This window comes from Eschrichtius robustus, chromosome 4 (assembly GCF_028021215.1).
Source record: "Eschrichtius robustus isolate mEscRob2 chromosome 4, mEscRob2.pri, whole genome shotgun sequence".
In the NCBI taxonomy this organism is placed as follows: Eukaryota; Metazoa; Chordata; class Mammalia; order Artiodactyla; family Eschrichtiidae; genus Eschrichtius; species Eschrichtius robustus.
The window spans coordinates 109,470,906-109,489,400 of NC_090827.1; the positions used below are offsets into that span (position 1 = coordinate 109,470,906).

Genomic DNA, 18,495 nt, shown 5'->3' on the forward strand with positions numbered 1-18,495 from the left:
GACTGAGCAGATCCGCAATTCCAAAAAGACCTCTGGGCCTGCTTTTTCAGCAGAGTGGGCTAGAGGAGAAGCTGGCAGATGCTGACATGAAGGTCAGGATGTAATTTGGCAATGAGCAATGAAAGGTGGAGACTTGTTTTCGTTTTATAATTATCTCACTCTAAAACACCCAAAATCCCTGAATCTGCTAATTTTCCAGCGTGTGGCCATTTGGACACTCTGCATCCCAAACCCATCCACAAGAAGCAACTAATACCAGTATTCCTAGGAAAACCTATCTCTGGGTCCTTAGAAAATGTGGAGCAAACTATTGTTTTACCTTTTTTTCTGTCCCCCACCTCATCTATCCACAAGTCTAAACATCAGTCCACCACTAGTCCAATGATCTTCAAAACTTTTCATCGAAACATTTTTGGGCACTTGTTCGTTATATGTATGTTTATTTATTATGTATGCACTATGGCACAAACAAAATTAAATTAGGAAAGGATGAGATTAAAAATAAATGTAAGTAGAAGTCTTGATGTTTTCTTCCTAAACCCCTGGGATGAACTCACTCTGCTTTGGAGACCATTCTCTAAACAGTAACAAGAAAACAGCAACAGTAATAGAAGTTCTTATTTTTGATCCCCTGCTAAGTGCTAGTCGCAACATAGGCACTTCACTCATATTATTTCCTCAATGCTCAAAATAAAAATAAATGCCCAGAGCCACCTTGCAGGATAGTTTCATTGTCTCCTGTCTTCAGGTGAGGCACCTGAGAATAGAGGAACATGCTCAAGGTCATACCGCAGGAAGGAAAAGCCAGGTCTGTGTGCTTGGTCGTGGGGTCGCCTCCAGGGAGTGGAAGCCCAATCCATGCCCTGATTCCCTGCTCAGAGCAAATGCAGTGCAACCAGGACCCCCTAAGCCTCTTCCACTGCCTCTACCGACTCCCAGTTTCTGGCCCGGTCTGAGACAGCCCCTGGGGTCTAACCTCCATCCCCAACTCAGGTGGGCTCCAGGGAGAGGCCTAACAGTGAGTCCTCTGAGCAAAAACCCGAGTGACAAAGCTCCTCCTTGGCTGAGGCTGCTGCAGTGCCTCTCTCCCTGAAGAAGCATCAGGACGCATGTGCACGTGGGTGGCCTCTGGAGCAGGTCACCTAGATTGGAAACCTGCCTTGCTTTACTAGCCTCGTGGTCTTGGACCAGATCCCTAACTCCTCTGAGCTTCTACTTCTTCATCTGTAAAATGGGCATGAAAAATGGTCACTTCTCCAGCCCTGGTGGGTGGGTGAGGCACGTTCGTTGATACACATCAAGCATTTGGAAAAGTACCAGGTGGAATCAATGCACAGAATGCATTCACTATTATTATTACTATTATTATTATTGCAAAGTTAAAATCCTTGGGTACTTTTGCCAGCTACCTATTTGAAAAAGAAACTTGGGATGGCCAACAAATTATGATACTTTGAACATAGTTGATTCAAAATGACCTCTCAAAAAGAAACAATAATTTGCTTTTGGCTCAGCATTTAATTGGAATTTAAATAGAACAGGACAAATGAAAAGAAATCCGACTTCCAAGTAGGGTAAGCTCGGGCCTCCTTCCCAGCCTGAGGGGTGCACTCCTGCAGGACTCACTGGAACTGGGGGGGGAATCCCTCAGGAACTCTCAGGAGGAAAGGAAATTCCAGGGGAAAAAAAAAGAGCAAAGGGAGACCCAGGAAAGAGAGGAAGAAAGGAGATGTACCTGGGAATTAGTCAGATGGTCCTGGCTTCAGTAGCCTGGCCATTTCCCCATGGAGGAGGAAGCTTGGCCAGCTGGCTTCCCGGCACACAGCTCTTCAAACCCCTGGAATCTCTGGAGTGGTAATTGTCTCCTGTATGCTAATGAGATGACAGGTGGTTGGGGCTCCTGTCAGGATGGGTGCTGGTGGCCAGGGAAACCAAGCATGTGAACAGAGGGCTGGGGCTTTCAGCATCTGCCTCCCTCTATCCCTACCTCCGGGACAGGAGAGGGTCTAGAGAGAGAATCCATCACCAGTGGCCATGATGTAATCAGTCATGCCTACATAACTGAAGCCTCCGTAACAATCCTCACTGGAGGGGTTTAGAGAGCTTCCTGGTTGGTGAACGCATGGAGGTGCTGGGAGGTTGTGTGCCTGGAGAGGGCATGGAAGCTTTCCCTCATACCTCGCCCTGTGCATCTCTTCATCTGCATCCTCTATCATTTTCTTTAGTGTATAATAGACCAGTAAATATAAGTAAGTGTTTCCTTGAGTTCTACAGGCTGTTGTAGCAAATTATTCAACCTGAAGATGGTGTCATGGAACCATCTCATTGTAGTAGAGTCAAATAGAGCTGTGGGTAACCTGGTGACCCAATACCTAGGGTTGGCATGGGAGGTAGGGGGAAGTCTTGTGGGACTGAGCCCTAGATCTGTGGGTTCTGCGCTAACCCCAGGTAGACGCTGTCAGAATTCAATTGTAGGACACCTAGCTGGTGTTGGAGAATTGGTTGCTGTGGGAAGAAACCCACACACCTGGTCACAGAAGAGTTCTAGAAGTGTTGAGTGTAAGTAGAGGATGAAACTGAGTTTTTCCTTTTCACAGCCTGAATCTGAGAGTCTCATACACTCTCAGCCCCAGAACTGGTCATGGATTTGGTGGAGGGGTTCCCATACCATCCTGGTATTTCTTCTGCTAGTCTATCGATAAGTGTTGTTGAATGGATATTTTTCCATGTTCTGTATTTTTTTGTCTGAACATATTTCTTGATTACGAAATCAGATTAGAAATTGGGACCAGCTGTGGAAATCAGGCATCCTTATACACCAGCCACATTTCATCTGAAGGAAAACGAAGATGCCTAAGTTGAGCAGGACGATAAAGAGAGCAAGTACCTGTCAGCCTGCTGGGTATGAACAGGAGCTCTTTTTCCATCTGCAGACGAATGTGCACACTTTCATAATCCGCAGGTCTGACTGCCACAAAATCTTCAGCCGCATGATCTAAGCCCAATAGGAGATCTTCAGCATCCCTGCCATCGAGCAGCTCTTCCTCATCCTGCATTTCATTAAAAAACAGCAAGAAACAATCAGGCAAAAATAATTAATTTTCTTGCAAAAATAATCAGTGATATTAAATGCACCAAACAACTTCTACAATAAAGTTACCTTTTCTTTTTATCTTTTTCTAAATGAAAGCATAAAACTATATGGCCTTTCCTATTTAATAAGCTTTGTTTTTTTCACTCTTCCACATACTTGGAAAAATCAGAATGCACTGAGGTCAGAAGAGATGTGCAAAGCAAAGCAAAGCAAGTGAAATCTCAATCACTGTGGCCTCCTTCGAGGGTGCCTGTTCTTCCACAGTAACTCAAAGAACTTGGGTTCATGAGTTATGTAGCTTTTTAACCTTCCATCTAGCACTGACCCCAGGGCAAATGCACCAAGCATGGGATCCACACACTCTGCTTAGACTGCCTGGACTTGAATCCCAGCTTCACCCCATGCTGCCTGGTTGACTGTGGGGAACTTACGTACCCTTCCGATCCTCAGTTTTCTCAGTTGTAAGACTGGGGTATTAATAGATTTTACGTCTTAGGGTTTTGTGAGAATAAAATTAAATAATGCATGTAAAAATTCTAAGCACAGGACCTGTAATTGCAAATTGTCAGCTGAAGCATGTTAATTTAGTTTGAATATTTTCCAAACGTTTTTTCCTTTTCTTTTTCCTCCTCCTCCTTCTTCTCCTTTTCCCTCTTTTTCCCCCTCCTTCTTTTCTTTTTCCTTCTTGTTCTTCTTTTTAAAGTTTAAACCTGACATCCATTTATGAGGAACACCTTTTAAAATCCTGTGGAGAGGGAATTCCCTGGCGGTCCAGTGGTTAGGACTCTGAGCTTCCACTGCAGGCGGCATGGGTTTGATTCGATCTCTGGTCAGGGAACTGAATCCGCAAAAAAATCCTGTGGAGGCTGGCAGGTAGCTGAAGACAATGGCAGCAGCCTAGCTTCCTGCCTCCTAATATTTCCTCCGCAAATATGCAAAACGATAATAAGGGTAAAGTAAATCTACATGGTAACCAAGCTCTCAGCATAAACTGAAGACAGAGAATGCCAAAAACTTCAAAAAAGTGAAAAGAGAAATATCCGGTAATAATAGTGTGTGGTCTTTCTTGCTCGTGCCCCATCTCTGCTTTGGGCAAATACAGGCTGAGAAAACTGCAGAGAAGACAGAAGAGGGAAGCAAGTGATGGGGCCTGCAGATGGTCCAAAACCTCCACCAGAAAGACTAAACCCACTCTGAGTATGAAAATACTAAAAAAGTGTCTGGGCAGACCAGAGCCTGGGCTACAGGCTACAGGGGAGGAGCTTCAAAGTATGCATGATTCAAAAGGGCAGTTTTAGAAACAGAAATTCCATGGAGAAAAAAATGCAAAAGGAAGGAGAAGTGGCTTTTGGAGAGAGATGTCCTGATTTAAGAAGCCCACAGATTTGTTCACAGTCCTGCCTTCCAAAAGTGGAGTCTGATACTCCTCCCTTTCTATGTGGGCCGTACTTAGTGACTTGCTTCTATGAGTAGAATATGAGTTCGGTTATGTAGTGTCTGACACTAGGTCGTAAAAGGCATCCTGGCTTCCTCCTTGCTTCCTCTCGGATCACTTGCTTTGGGGAAACCAGCTGTCATTTCATGAGGATACTCAGGCAGCTTTACAGGAAGGTCTGAACTGAGGCCTCCCGCCAACAACCAGCACTTGCTGGGCAGATGGGTGAGCCACCTTGGAAGCAAACCCTCCCAACTCAGTCAAGCCTTCAGATGAATGCAGCCTTGGACACCTTGTCTGCAACCTCATGAGAGATCCTGAGCCAGAACTAGCTGAATATAGATTTGTAAAACAATTATTATAGAGCACGCTGAAGTATTCCCAAGCTTTCATAGACCTAGGTAAGAAATTCCATTTCTGGGAGTCATTTTTCAAGGGAGGTGACTAAAAGTTAAGCACAGAAATAGGCCAACTGTGCAAATTCTGAAACATTTTGGTGTGTTTTCCTTTTTGTTTTTTAATGTGGTAAAATATAAATAACATAAAATTTATCATATTAACCACATTTAAATGTACAGTTCTGTGGCATTAAGTATATTTATATTGTCGTACAACCAACGTCACTATCCATCTCCAGAACTTTTTCATCTTCCCCAACTGAAACTCTGTCCCCATTAAACAATATCTCCCCGTTTCCCCCTCCTCCAGTCCCTGGCAACCACCATTGTACTGTCTTTCTCCATGAACTTGACAACTCTAGGTACCTCATGAAAGTGGGATCACACAATATTTGTCCTTTTGTAACCGGCTTATTTCACTTAGCATAATGTCTTCAAGGTTCGTCCATGTTTAGCATATGTCAGAACTTCCTTCCTTTCTGGCTATTGTAAATAATGCTTCTATCAACAGGAGTACAAATATCTGTTTGAGTGTCCGCTTTCAGTTCTTTTGGGTATTGCTGGATTGTATGGTAGTTAGTTCTATGTTTCAATTTCTGAGGAACCTCAGAAATAGACATTTTCCACAGCAGCTGTAGCACTTTGCATCACCATCAGCGATGCACAAGTTTCTCCACATACTTGCCAGTACTTTTCCTTCCTGCCTGCCTTCCTCCTTCCCTCCCTTCCTTCCTTTATCTATCTATCTATCTATCTATCTATCTATCTATCTATCTATCTATCTATCTATCTATCTTATAATAGTCACTCTAATCTGTGTAAAGTGGTATCTTATTGTGCTTTTGATTTGCGTTTCCCTAATGATTAATGCTGTTAAGCATCTTTTCATGTACTTATTGGCCCTTTGTATATCTTCCTTGGAGAGATGGCTATTCAAGTCCTCTGCCCATTTTTTTTTTTTTTTAAACCACTGTACACTTTAAGGTTTATTGATTGATTGATTGATTGCTATGTTGGGTCTTCGTTTCTGTGCGAGGGCTTTCTCTAGTTGTGGCAAGCGGGGCCCACTCTTCATCGCGGTGCGCGGGCCTCTCACTATCGCGGCCTCTCTTGTTGCGGAGCACAGGCTCCAGACGCGCAGGCTCAGTAGTTGTGGCGCACGGGCTTAGTTGCTCTGCGGCATGTGGGATCTTCCCAGACCAGGGCTCGAACCCGTGTCCCCTGCATTAGCAGGCAGACTCTCAACCACTGCGCCACTAGGGAAGCCCCCTCTGCCCATTTTTTTTTTTTTTCTGCCCATTTTTAATAGCATGTTTTCTTTGATTTCACACATCCCACCCACAATTACAGAATCTGAATTGTAGCTTGGGTGTGGTATGGGGCACAAAAAGCTGCTCACCTGTAAGGTTGTGGGGAGAGAGAGAGAGATAGGTTTCATTTGCCTTGGAGAGGTAAACATTTTGTATATGAAATGAATACTAATCCTTGTGTGGAGTCTAGCAAGAAAAATCTGTAAACCATGTTGCTATGCTTTTTTTTTTTTTCCACAAGAGAAAGATGGACAGATTTAATTAAGGTCCTTAGTCCCCAAATTATGGGGTAAAATCAAGGGCTAAGAAAGTAATGTGAATCTGGTATTCTTATTGCTTTCAGATAGGACATGGATGAGTTGTTCTGTGTGGGGGTGGTGAGTTTGTTCCCAGCCACTTTCTTCCTGGCTAGGATATCATCACCATCACTGTCACCATCATCGTCACCATCATCATCATCATCATCACCATCATCACCAATACCATCATCACCATCATCACCAATACCATCATCACCATCGTCATCATCATCATCATCATCACCATCATCACCAATACCATCATCACCATCATCACCAATACCATCATCACCATCATCACCAATACCATCATCACCATCGTCATCATCATCATCATCATCACCATCATCACCAATACCATCATCACCATCGTCATCATCATCATCATCATCCCTCTCCTCATTACCATCCTAATACTAAATACCATTTTGCTTACTCCTTCTTGCACAGGTGGCTCTTCTTCCTCTCCTTCCTCCTCCTCTTGGTTAGTTCCATCTCTACTTTTTGCTTTTGGTTTTTCCTCTGATTCCTCTGGTTCGGGATCAAAGTTGAAAGTAAAGAAGTTATAAGCTTCCTCAGCAGAAGGGAAGCCAGGCAGAACCTACAGAGAAGCAGCACGAAATAGAATTTGGGATTATCTAAACTGAGCTAAGCTCTCTGCACGGTTCACTGACAGCTGGCTGGATGCTGAGAGCATCAGGCACATTCTAGGCCTCCTAAGCATATTACCTTTGTTGAAGGTGGTGAACTTTAACAGATGCAACAGGCCTCCTTAGTTAAGTAACTTTAATGAGTTACTTTTTTTTATAAATCAGCCATTATTTACCTTCCTACACGCACATAAATACATTATTTATATCAGTAGATGCTTTAGAAAAGATGATTAAAATGCAAAAAAGTGGATTCAGTGTTTTATAGGCCAATGCTGAGATACTTTTAATTTTGAGCAATACAGCGTTTGTTAAACTTTTTTATAAAAAAAGACCATTTTTGAGTTTGTTTTAATTCTTCTTGAGTTAGTATCCCCTTTTTTCCCCATAGTAAAAGCTGGTGCAACTTCATGGCTGAACAAGTAGTCTTATCATGAACACTTCCTGCCCTTCCATGCATTTCCCTTCCCCAAAGTAGGCAGTATTCTAATCTCTCCACCTGATTCTAGGATTTCAAAAGTAGGAATCATTTCTCATACTTTTTCTTGCATACTCCATGCAATAGGAGTCAGCTTGTGTGTATAGTCATTTCTCTTTGAATATTTTTCAAAAACAAACAATTCAACAAAATACATGATTTAAAGAATGCATGATTTAAAACAAACGATTTAAAAAGATAGGATTTCTCACCGGGGGTTTAGACTTGATTTTTCGCACAGAATCATGGAATTTTACTCTTGAAAAACGTTGGGAGTCATCTTCTTGTTGAGTCCTTTGTACCTCTCTACCTGGCTATACGAGCAGAAAAAAATGATAGAGACACCATTTAAATCAAGAAACTAAGGATGTTCTAAAACAAGCATTAACCTTCAAAAGTCTTATTTTCTGACCATTGATGCATCTCACCATTTCTAAGGAATGAAATGTTTACAAATTTCAAATATATTTGAATGTTAACGTGGCTGAATATTTTCTTACTCAGCTCTATCTCTCTCAAGACTAAACAAATATAAAATTTTATAGTCAATAAACCTGAAAATGGCAAGTGTTATTTCATCCTATAGATCAATAGATTATCCAGCTCACAAAGCATCATTTCCAAACAGTCTATGATGAAAAGTATCAATGATGTTTGGTTATAAATAAGTCCAAGTGGGCAAGGGCTGCCCCAGGCCCTGGCCTTTCAGTTTTGTGTAAATCTCAGAATGGCTGACTGAGTCTCCTCAGGCGTTTACCCAGAGACACCTCTGTGATGAAAGCTAGAAATACTTGGAACAGCTAAGATAAGGTGCTATAAAATTTCACCCAAATGCAGCTAGATGTCCAGCAATGGCCAGAATAAAAATGAGGACATCAGTTGGGTATAGTCTATCATACTAGCAAGAGAATACATACACTTCCAATTTATGTAAAATTCTACGCTTTTCCTCCATTTTCTCATTTTGCAGTATAAGGTTAAGTAGTTATATACTAGTACTCAATTATATAGAAGTTGAAGGCGTGCTAATGAATAAATTTCACAGTGCAATGCAAAGAGTTATTATTTGTCTTGGTAAATTCCAGAATTTTAAATGGTGTTTTTGAAGATGAGGAAAGAAGCAGGTGGGTATTACTTAGTGTAAGGAGAAACAACTGAAAAAACTAGCGTAGACTAAAGATCAGGTTCCAGTGCTGGATCAGGAAGATTTTCTAAGGATCTTCCAAGTTTAGTCTTCTCATAAAACAGGGCTAAAGCTTTCTCGTTCACTGCTGAGGATGCCATTCCGCTGCTGCCTGCCTCAGAATCCCCCACCTCCGATAGCCCATGAGGGAGACTGATATGTTTGACAGCATGAAAACAAGCCAAGGGGTCAACCAAAAAGAGAGAAGAGAAGCTTGACTCTGTGTGTAGGCCAGCCTTGGGTTTTAGAGAACTGTAAAGATGATGATACTAAAACACAAGACCAGGCAGAAACACTAGCCGTTTAGAAAATAAAATAAGTAGGTTAAATTCCATGTGGCAAATATGTGTATGTGGAGATTAGTATTTTATTCTTTTTGTTTCTTCCCATCCCTTTCTATACTTGCTTGGCATAGAGGCTATTAAGTTCCGAAAATATAATTTCATTGGTGTCTTTTATTGTAATATTGACAGTTTTATTATGATATTTATGGACTTGATTGAAAAGCTTGTAATTTAATTTTTATTAAAATCTAAAAATATTTAAAAGTAAATTATACTAGCATATTAAAAGCTATTAAATATATTTAAAAGGATTGAGTGTGCAGAATTAAATTTTAAAGAACTATTATCTATAATATCTTTATATAAGCTTAAAGTAATACTGACATTTAATTTCAACTTGAATGCCTATCATGATATGTGCATGTGTCCAGCTAGGAATTCTTTCTCACCCTTGAATTTGTTGTATCCTCCAAGAAGGCTCTATGGCCCTCTTCTAGCTTGAACCAGGCAATATCAAGTCTCATTACTTTTTTTTTTTTTAATTTTTTTAAAAAAATTAATTAATTAATTAATTTATTTTTGGCTGTGTTGGGTCTTCATTTCTGTGCGAGGGCTTTCTCTAGTTGCGGCAAGCGGGGGCCACTCTTCATCGCGGTGCGCAGGCCTCTCACCGTCGCGGCCTCTCCTGTTGCGGAGCACAGGCTCCAGACGCGCAGGCTCAGTAGTTGTGGCTCACGGGCCCAGTTGCTCCGCGGCATGTGGGATCTTCCCAGACCAGGGCTCGAACCCGTGCCCCCTGCATTAGCAGGCAGATTCTCAACCACTGCGCCACCAGGGAAGCCCCAAGTCTCATTACTTTTACCATACCATAATTACAAAATATACTAGTTCTAGCCCTTATCTCTCTTCTAAACTGTTAATCAATGTTTTTAATTCCTTAAAAGACATCCTAATCTGGATTGTCTTGCAGATACCTCAGATTTTTATACATTCTTGATATCAGTCATGATATTAATCAAGATATATGATTTCCAAATAATTTCTCCCATTCTGTGTGTTGTCTTTTCACTTTCTTGATGGTTTCTTTGAAGCTCAGAAATGTTTAATTTTGAAGAAGTCCAGTGTATCTATTTATTCTTTTGCCACTTGTGATTCGGAGTCAGAGATAAGAAACCATTGCCTAAGCCAAGACTCCTCAAATTTTACGTAACCTGACTCCAAGGCTGGAGCCAAGGGCCCTTTCTATGAGCTTCTAATAGCACCCACCACAGATCTTAATCATCCTGTACTTCCATTGTCTGATAACCTGCCTGTCATCCCTACTGGGATCCTTGAGAGTAGGTTGTGACTGACATCCCTGTGTATTCAGAGCCCAGTGGGCACCTGGCAGGAAGGAGTCTCCTGTAGATGCTGGCTGGGCAACAGGTAGAGTGTGTCAAGGGATCAGAACTTGGGTCACCTGGGACAGAGAACCAGGCCCAGAAAATAAAGACATTATGGTCATGTCTAGTGGAGAGCAAGTAGTCAAAAGTTCTGTGTTATTTCCACTTTGATGTTGACATGTTCTTGGAGATTTGTGTTTGGCTTTGTTCTCTTATCACAAGTCTGCTGAGTATAAAGTAAATAGAAATGCAAACAAGAGTTAAGCACAGGTTTGTGTTGATAATTTGGTTTCTCCACCATATTCCCAACTGGTTTCTCCTTTTCACTCTGACCCTACAGCCTCTAACACTAGCTAACACTTACAGAGAGAGGGCTTACCATGTGCCAGGTGCTGTCTGAAACACTGTAGCATGTATGAGATCATTTAATCCTCAAAACAATACCAAGAATTGGGTTCTAGTAGTACCCCTATTTTTACAGAGGTGGAAAGTGGGGTCCAGAGAATAGATAAGTTACATGTCCAAGGTCACACAGCTAGTGTGTGAGATTGCCAGCACTGAATGCTGGGCAGCTGAGGTCTAGCAACTGGGTTCTTCGTTTGCTTTGTTCTTTGCTCCATAGGATATAAATGGACCACTTTTTAGATATTCCTTCTGGGTTGAGGTGTATACATGAAGAAATGTGCTTGTGAATGGTATGTTCCATTAGCAACCTGAGATCAGGTCTAAGGGCAAGGCAGTTGATGTTTGCCTCAAATCCACAGAATGGCTCTTAGGGGAGATAGACTATGACAGACATACAGGTCAAGGTCCTGCTCACAAGGAGAAATAAATACCCTATGAGGCTAGGGAGTACACTTTTACTTCTAAAACTTCCAGATTGATTTGGATATCATATTCATGGCCCATGGACAAGTGAGAACTACCATGACTGTGTGAAATGATTATCCATCAGAAGGTACAGACAAGGCCAGATATAGGAGACCAGACCCTCCTATCACTTAGCCCACTTGACCAGAAGGCGAGACTAACACACCTGCTGAAACAATCAAAGTGTATGCGTCATCACGATGGGATTTCAGGGACTTTTTCTTTATTTTGCAATACTTTAGAATTATAGCTCTTACAATTATGGCTCTTACAGAAGAAAATAAATTGGAATTAAAGAACAAGAAATGTGTCCTCAGTAGAATGGAGTAGCAAATTGTCATAAAGCCTTTTTAGGGAACTGACTGAGTGTTCCAACAACCTATGAGGATGGCTACAACTTTCCTTGTCATCATGCAATCTCTGGCTTGTTTGGGATGAATATAGGTAAAAATTTGTAGCATCTCATCATAGAAAAAGAAAAGGCATCATCTAAGAAATCAGTGGTTGTGTTTCAGAAATATCCCTAAAGCATAGACTTTGAAAACAACCAAAACCATCATCATCAACAACAAACCATTGGATTAGACTTGCAAACACTTCATTGATCCATTTGCTCTGTTCTTTCTGTTCCTTCTTTTACCCTCTTACATGCTTGTCCTTCAGCAACATCCCTGCTACGTCTTTCTATCTTTTACTGGCTTCCACTCTGCTTCATGGGCTTTTACTGTCAGTTTTTCTCCAAGTGTAAGACTGTCTTCATTCAGTCTTCTTTCCCTCAGGAAGCAAAGGCACTCTCAAAACTTCAAAACTCACCACAGTAGAAATGCCTCCGAAATCTGTTTCTCCAGGCCCAGGTCCCTTCCTCTATGTGCATCTCCAGAGGAACACATGCTGTGATGCTTCACCAGCCTCTCAGATTCAAACAAAAATCAACCCAGGGCATTCAAACCACCTCCCGATCCTATTGTCAATTGCTTTCCACTGCTTATGAAAAACCATCAGTGCTCCTTAGTGTAACACTCAAGGCCCCCACGATCAGATTCTATTCTCATCTCTTTCTCTGTTTCCCAGCAAGATCCATGGACCCAGCAACACTGACCCTTGAGACAGACTGGGAATGAGATAGAGCTGGGGTCAAATCCTGACTCCTCCACATACATGCTCTGTGACCTAGGGATAGCTTTGCAGCCCCTCTGAACCTCATATATCAAATGTGAATGGAAATAATAGTACCCACCTCATAGGCGTGTTGGGATAAGGGCATGTGATAACATGGGGCAGACTTGGCAAAATGCCTGGCACCGAGTAGCACTCTATAAATAGTAGCTATTATTATAAATAATAAGCATTTAACACCTCCTCTGTGCATGCTCTGTTCTAGAACTTTTGCTGGAAAATTTATATTCTGCTTCACTGTCCTTGGTCACAAAGTAGGGATGGCCCATTTCTCACCTCTGTGCCAAATTCAGTCTCCAATTCTCTCTCACTGGGACTTCGTAAGCGCCTGGGCCGAGGGGTGGGAATTTCCTGCAGCAACGCACTTTCTGCTTTGGACTAAAAAGTCAAACAGAAAATTATTGCTACATCATGTCAGTGATGCTATGAAAATCTTGGTCACCATCTTAGGAGAAAATAAATCAGTAAAAAATACATGTTATACTTCTTTAAGAGATAAGAACAATGATTTAGAAAAAGGATGTTAAATTCTTCTTAAGTATAATTTTCATCTGTGCCAATATCAAATACTGCATTAACATTTAGAACATGAAAAACAAATTTAACGGTATTAAAATCCATGCAGTTTTGAGCAAACAAAGCAAGCTAGACAAGACCAGAAGCATTGCAATCAGCACCGAACAAAATATTCCTGTGGTTTCTCTCACCCTTGCAGCTTGTAATTTCTCCCTCATGCGTTCTCTCATGGAAAATTCTGCAAAGCCTGTTCTGGAAGCTGAAGGAATTGGAGGTAAGCCTAGAGCAATACAAGAAAATTACTTTAAAACATTTTTTTTCTTCCAAAGGGAAGATTAGATTGAAAAATAGCAAGAGAATGTAATTTTATTTTGCAAATTTAGAACTTCACATAAGCAATCATGAGATAATATTGATAACCGTCCATTTGATGTACTAAGGACATGCCTTGGCTTCTTTAAGATGGACAGTGAAAACCTCGGTCCTATTAAGGCTGTTACATCAACTTAACTAAGAATAAAACAAATGACATTTGACTACTCAAGGCACTGACACACTTACCAATTCAATTACCATTGGGAAGAGGTTCTCGAATTTGTTGATTTGAGAAACAGGCTTGTCGGATGAATGGATGGGTGTTGATTTCTGAGTTCAACTTTCAACAGCACTGATAACTTCAGTCAGAGAAACCTTTTCTATGAGAGGTTCTATAGCCCCGGGCTATCTCATACAGACAACACATATTTTGTACGTATTATTGAACCTATACATAAATATCATGAAATGTTGTTCAGCTATTTTGTGTCGGGCTCTGTGATAATGTGTTGAATGCATCTTCTCGTCAATCTTACGCCATCCCTGCTAGGAGGGACCACCTGGCACCTTGAAGATGAAGACCCCGAGGCCCTCTGTGATAACTGACTGGCATTACGATTGCACACCGAGTGAGTGGACTGCTTGGGATTCGGTCCCAAATGCTCTACACCATTATGAAAGAGGTGGAAATAGAACAAAGCATTTGGGGGAACAGAATGTTATGCTTGGAGCAGAGAGGCTCTACTGGGATGAAGTAGAAGATAAGCTTGCAGAAGGAGCTTGGGGTCAAGTCATGGGGAGCCTCTGATGTCACATGACGGAGTCTGGAATATATTCTCCATGCGGTGGGGATGTCTTGAAGGATGTGGAGAGAGGAGGAAGTGAAGCAGCATTTTCTGAAGCTGTTCCTGGGCCTGCAGGTACAGCATGGTTGGGGTGGAGGCACCAGGGACCCCAGCTGGGATACCCTGGTGAGATAATAAAGAGGGAGCCCGTGGGAATAATTGCGAAGACGCCACAAGAGAAATGGTACAGTTGTCCCTAGTGACGATGGCGAGGTAGGGCACTAGTTCTCCCAGCAGTGGCAGCATCTTCTGGGCACCTGGTGGACGGGCAAACACTCAGGCCAGGCCCCAGACAGACTCAGTGAATCAGAACCTGGGGGTGGAGCCACCATCTGGGTGATTTAAAGACACACTCAAGTCGGAGGACCCCCGGTTTAGAGCAAAGAGAAAGAGAAGGTGAAGGTGTCTGAGGTTTTGACTGAGGTGAGTAGGGGTTTGGGGTTCCTGAGAAAGAGAAAAGAGGAGGGAAGCCGGTCTGGGAGATACTGAAGGGGATCAGTTTGCAGCTGGAACGAGTCTGAGGTGCTGGCAGGATATGGAAATGTGTGCTTGTCCTGCACCTGAGCTCCGGGAAGGGGTCCAGGCCCCAAGATGAAGACTTAGGAAGCGTTTCTACCATGGTGATGTTAACGTCTTGAGAAAACCTTTCCCGAGGGAGCGAGTGCAGAGACAGGAGGCTTCTGACCCTGTAGCCATTGGCACTGTTAAGGGACGAAGGCTAACAAATGAAAGAAAAAGAGAAGCCAAGATGATTTATTAGCAGGTGGAAGGAATTGTGGCAGAGAGAGGAAGTGATGACGGGCAGAGGCTGCTGTGCTGGCCCTTCGGCCTCCGCTTACGCAGAAAAGCGATCCTGGGCTTCGGAGCTATTTCTGCAACTTGGCCGCTCAGTGCTGAGGCTGGGCTTCCTTCCTTCTGTGTGATAGAGAGATGTAAAATCCTACTTTATCAGGCACCAATCATGCCATCTCCTCAATGCCTGTAGGAAAGCATGAGATAATTGTAGTGAAGATCACAGTCTTGCATGTGTGGATTGAGGTTCAAGTTCTTTAGAAGAATCTCCATTAGCTCGATAAAAGGTCCTTTGGCATTGTTTTTCAACTCATGTAAAAAATCAAGTCATTACGGGAATAAAGACACAGACCTACTAGAGAATGGACTTGAGGATATGGGGAGGGGGAGGGGTGAGATGTGACAGGGTGAGAGAGTGTCATGGACATATATACACTACCAAATGTAAAATAGATAGCTAGTGGGAAGCAGCCGCATAGCACAGGGAGATCAGCTCGGTGCTTTGTGACCACCTAGAGGGGTGGGATAGGAAGGGTGGGAGGGAGGGAGCTGCAAGATGGAAGAGATATGGGAACATATGTATATGTATAACTGATTCACTTTGTTATAAAGCAGAAACTAACACACCATTGTAAAGCAATTATACTCCAATAAAGATGTTTAAAAAAAAAATCTTATCAGTAGAAATCGAAGAAGATATCATTAATAAGAGGGTTTATATTAATAAGAACCCTGCTAGAAATATAATTAATGGTTGATTTTCTTACCATTAATTATCTTCTCAGAGTTTCTCACCAAGACAAGGATGGCTGCTGTTACCACTATTTTTCAGCGTTGTACGAATATCATAAACAGCATGACAGAGCAATAAAAAGACATGTGAATGTTAAACATTAGATAAGAAACAAAATTCTCATTATTTTCTGATGAAATAATTACATATGTGAAAATCGAAAAGAATCTTCAGATAAATTATAACAAATAAAAGTTGCTGGAATCAAAAAAAAAAAAATCAAGTCATTATTTCCTATTTTAAAGATCATCTACCCATGGTAGATCATATCCCCATGTCAAAGTCCCAAGATGTTTCCTGTACCGCGTTTGTCACATTTTGAATTTATATATTTGTGTGGTTATTTGATGAGTACCTCCTTCCTCTCCCAGGTTCTCTGGTTTTCAGCCACAAAGGGCGGGCACAGGTAAGTGTCACTAAGTGTGTGTGGACCACCTAGGCCGATAAAGAAGGGCTTCTAGACTGGACCCCCTGGGGCTTGCCCACCTTGTTCTCTGGCTGATCACTCTCTTTGCTTCTGCCCCCAGAGAGCTGCCCTTTCAGAGTTAACAAGGCATGCCTTTGAACGTGAAAAAATATCTTGTTTATTTACTCCCCTTCCCCCTGCTTTTTTAAAAAGAGATCTAGTTTTTCAAGTTGACTTAAAATAGCTATTGCATAAATGGAGCTCACTAGAATAATTTTATGAATTATTCTTTAAAAGAGAGACAAGATATTTTATTTAAACACTATCTCTTCTGAATAAAGAAACCAAAGGGGCTTCTTTAGTACGTATTAGTTTTAAAAAACTCGAAAAATTCTGAAGTGGTCAAAAGTAGTTCTTGCCTGATTTTTTCAAAACTCTGTGTTAGTGAAATACATTTGGAGGGCATAAAGATTTCCAAATCTGATCTGTACAACTAGTGGTGAGATGTTATTTTCCCAGGTAGAATGTGACCTGCTTGAGGGCAAGGACCATGTTGGTGACTTTTGTACCTGGCACCTTGTAGCACTGTATCAATGAAGGAAAACACATGAAGGAACCATGAGGGTGTGAGAGATATTATACTTAAAGAGGGATTTCAAACAAAATAAATGTAATCCTCATTTGGATGAAATCAGATGATGACAACTTTTTTCTTTTTAAGGTAATATTACTACCATGATAACCATGGAAACCAAGCGTACTAATTCACTCCCTTTGACATAATAACTAATAGAGCTTAGGGACTTTCATTTTTATGTTGGTAGTCTATGGCAAACAGAGTGTCTTTAAACAGCTAGAAACACGAAGACAATCCTCATAAGACATTTTTCCCCCTTATTGTCAGTTACTCCACTACATGACTAATCAGCTACGTGGTCCCAAACTGTCTCTATTTGTCCTGCCCTGGGGCTAAGAAGTGATTTGCCAAACTTGAAAAAGGGTGTGATGTGATTTCACATTTACTAAAGAGGCTCTGTGACACAGCTAAGAAAACCTGGCACGGATAAAGTTTCCACAGTATCCAAGAGTGCAATGAAAATAATTGTTTAAATTATTAAAGATTTGAGTTGAGGACATGCAAGAACTTATGGGTAATGAGAGAATTTCAAGACATTCCAATAAAAATATATACATAATGTCCATTAGTATGAAATATGGATGTCCTTGGCCATGTGATGTTTTTCATCAGAGGCAGCAGGGATTACAAATTCAGCAACACTGCACTGGCTGCTCAGCAAAGCCGTGAATCCCAAAGCTTCATTAGCCTCGTGTTGCTTCCAGATCTTCTTCGCGCTGTCACCTTTTCCTGTCACCCATACTCACTATTTCTCTCTCCTTACTGACTTCATCACAAGATGGACATGTTCCATTTTTCTTTAAACCACTTCCATTATACGTGACCCCTCAGAAAACACAACCACCTTATAATAAAATAGGCATTGCATTTTGAAATAATTTTCCAATCTTCTCATCTACTGTCCCTGAGTTGATGTGATGTTGTTTTTTTTAAAAGAGAAGTCATTTTCCAAAGTCTTTAGTCCACAATCTGGAAGTGTTCTCCTCTTTCCCTTACTTTTGCAGACATTCCCACACGTCTTGACAGACCATTTGTTCTGTGAATCACACTGCCAGACCAGAGCTCTCTGTATACATTGGGGTGTACAAGGACTTTCCAAGGACTTGACATAAAATTAGAAATGCAGTTCAGCCAGCCCTCTGTGTCCATGGGTTCCGCATCTGCTGATTCAACCAGGCACGGATAGAAAACATTTGGAAAAAATTCCAGAAAGTTCCAAAAAGCAAGACTTGAATTTGCTGCAAACCAGCAACTATTTACATAGCATTGACATTGTATTAGGTATTATAAATAATGAAGACATCATTTAAAGTATACAGGACGATATATGTAAGTTATATGCAAACTCTATGCCATTTTATATAAGGGACCTGAGCATCGATGGATTTTGATATCCATAGGGTGGGGTGGGGCGGGGAGTGGTCCTGGAACCAATCCCTGTGGATACTGAGGAATGACTAAGTTGGTTGGATTTGAGTTGGTACTATCTGAAATCACAGATTGTCGAATAGGTGAGTGTGCCTATGATTCTTGGTTAATTACCTCACTCTTCTACCTTTCTATGCTAGTTAAAGACTATGCTTCTAAAAGGTTTTATTTATTTATTTTACTTCTTATGATTAATACATATTG

The 18,495-nt window shown here is 41.5% G+C and overlaps 1 protein-coding gene across 8 annotated transcripts in view; it reads right to left on the bottom strand.

The window, feature by feature from the left end:
• Positions 1-18,495, bottom strand: part of CC2D2A (coiled-coil and C2 domain containing 2A) — a 133,538-nt gene that overhangs the window by 85,892 nt on the left and 29,151 nt on the right. For 6 of the 8 annotated variants that reach the window (XM_068543204.1, XM_068543199.1, XM_068543202.1 and 3 more), the window contains 5 exons: positions 13,267-13,355; positions 12,836-12,937; positions 7,877-7,978; positions 6,961-7,137; positions 2,888-3,050 (listed from right to left, as the gene is read on the bottom strand). In XM_068543204.1, the coding sequence (XP_068399305.1) occupies positions 2,888-3,050; positions 6,961-7,137; positions 7,877-7,978; positions 12,836-12,937; positions 13,267-13,355 (633 nt within the window). Of the gene's footprint in view, positions 1-2,887; positions 3,051-6,960; positions 7,138-7,876; positions 7,979-12,835; positions 12,938-13,266; positions 13,356-15,074; positions 15,136-18,495 lie in introns of those variants that run through there. The other 2 variants (XM_068543205.1, XM_068543200.1) reach the window with 2 other exon arrangements.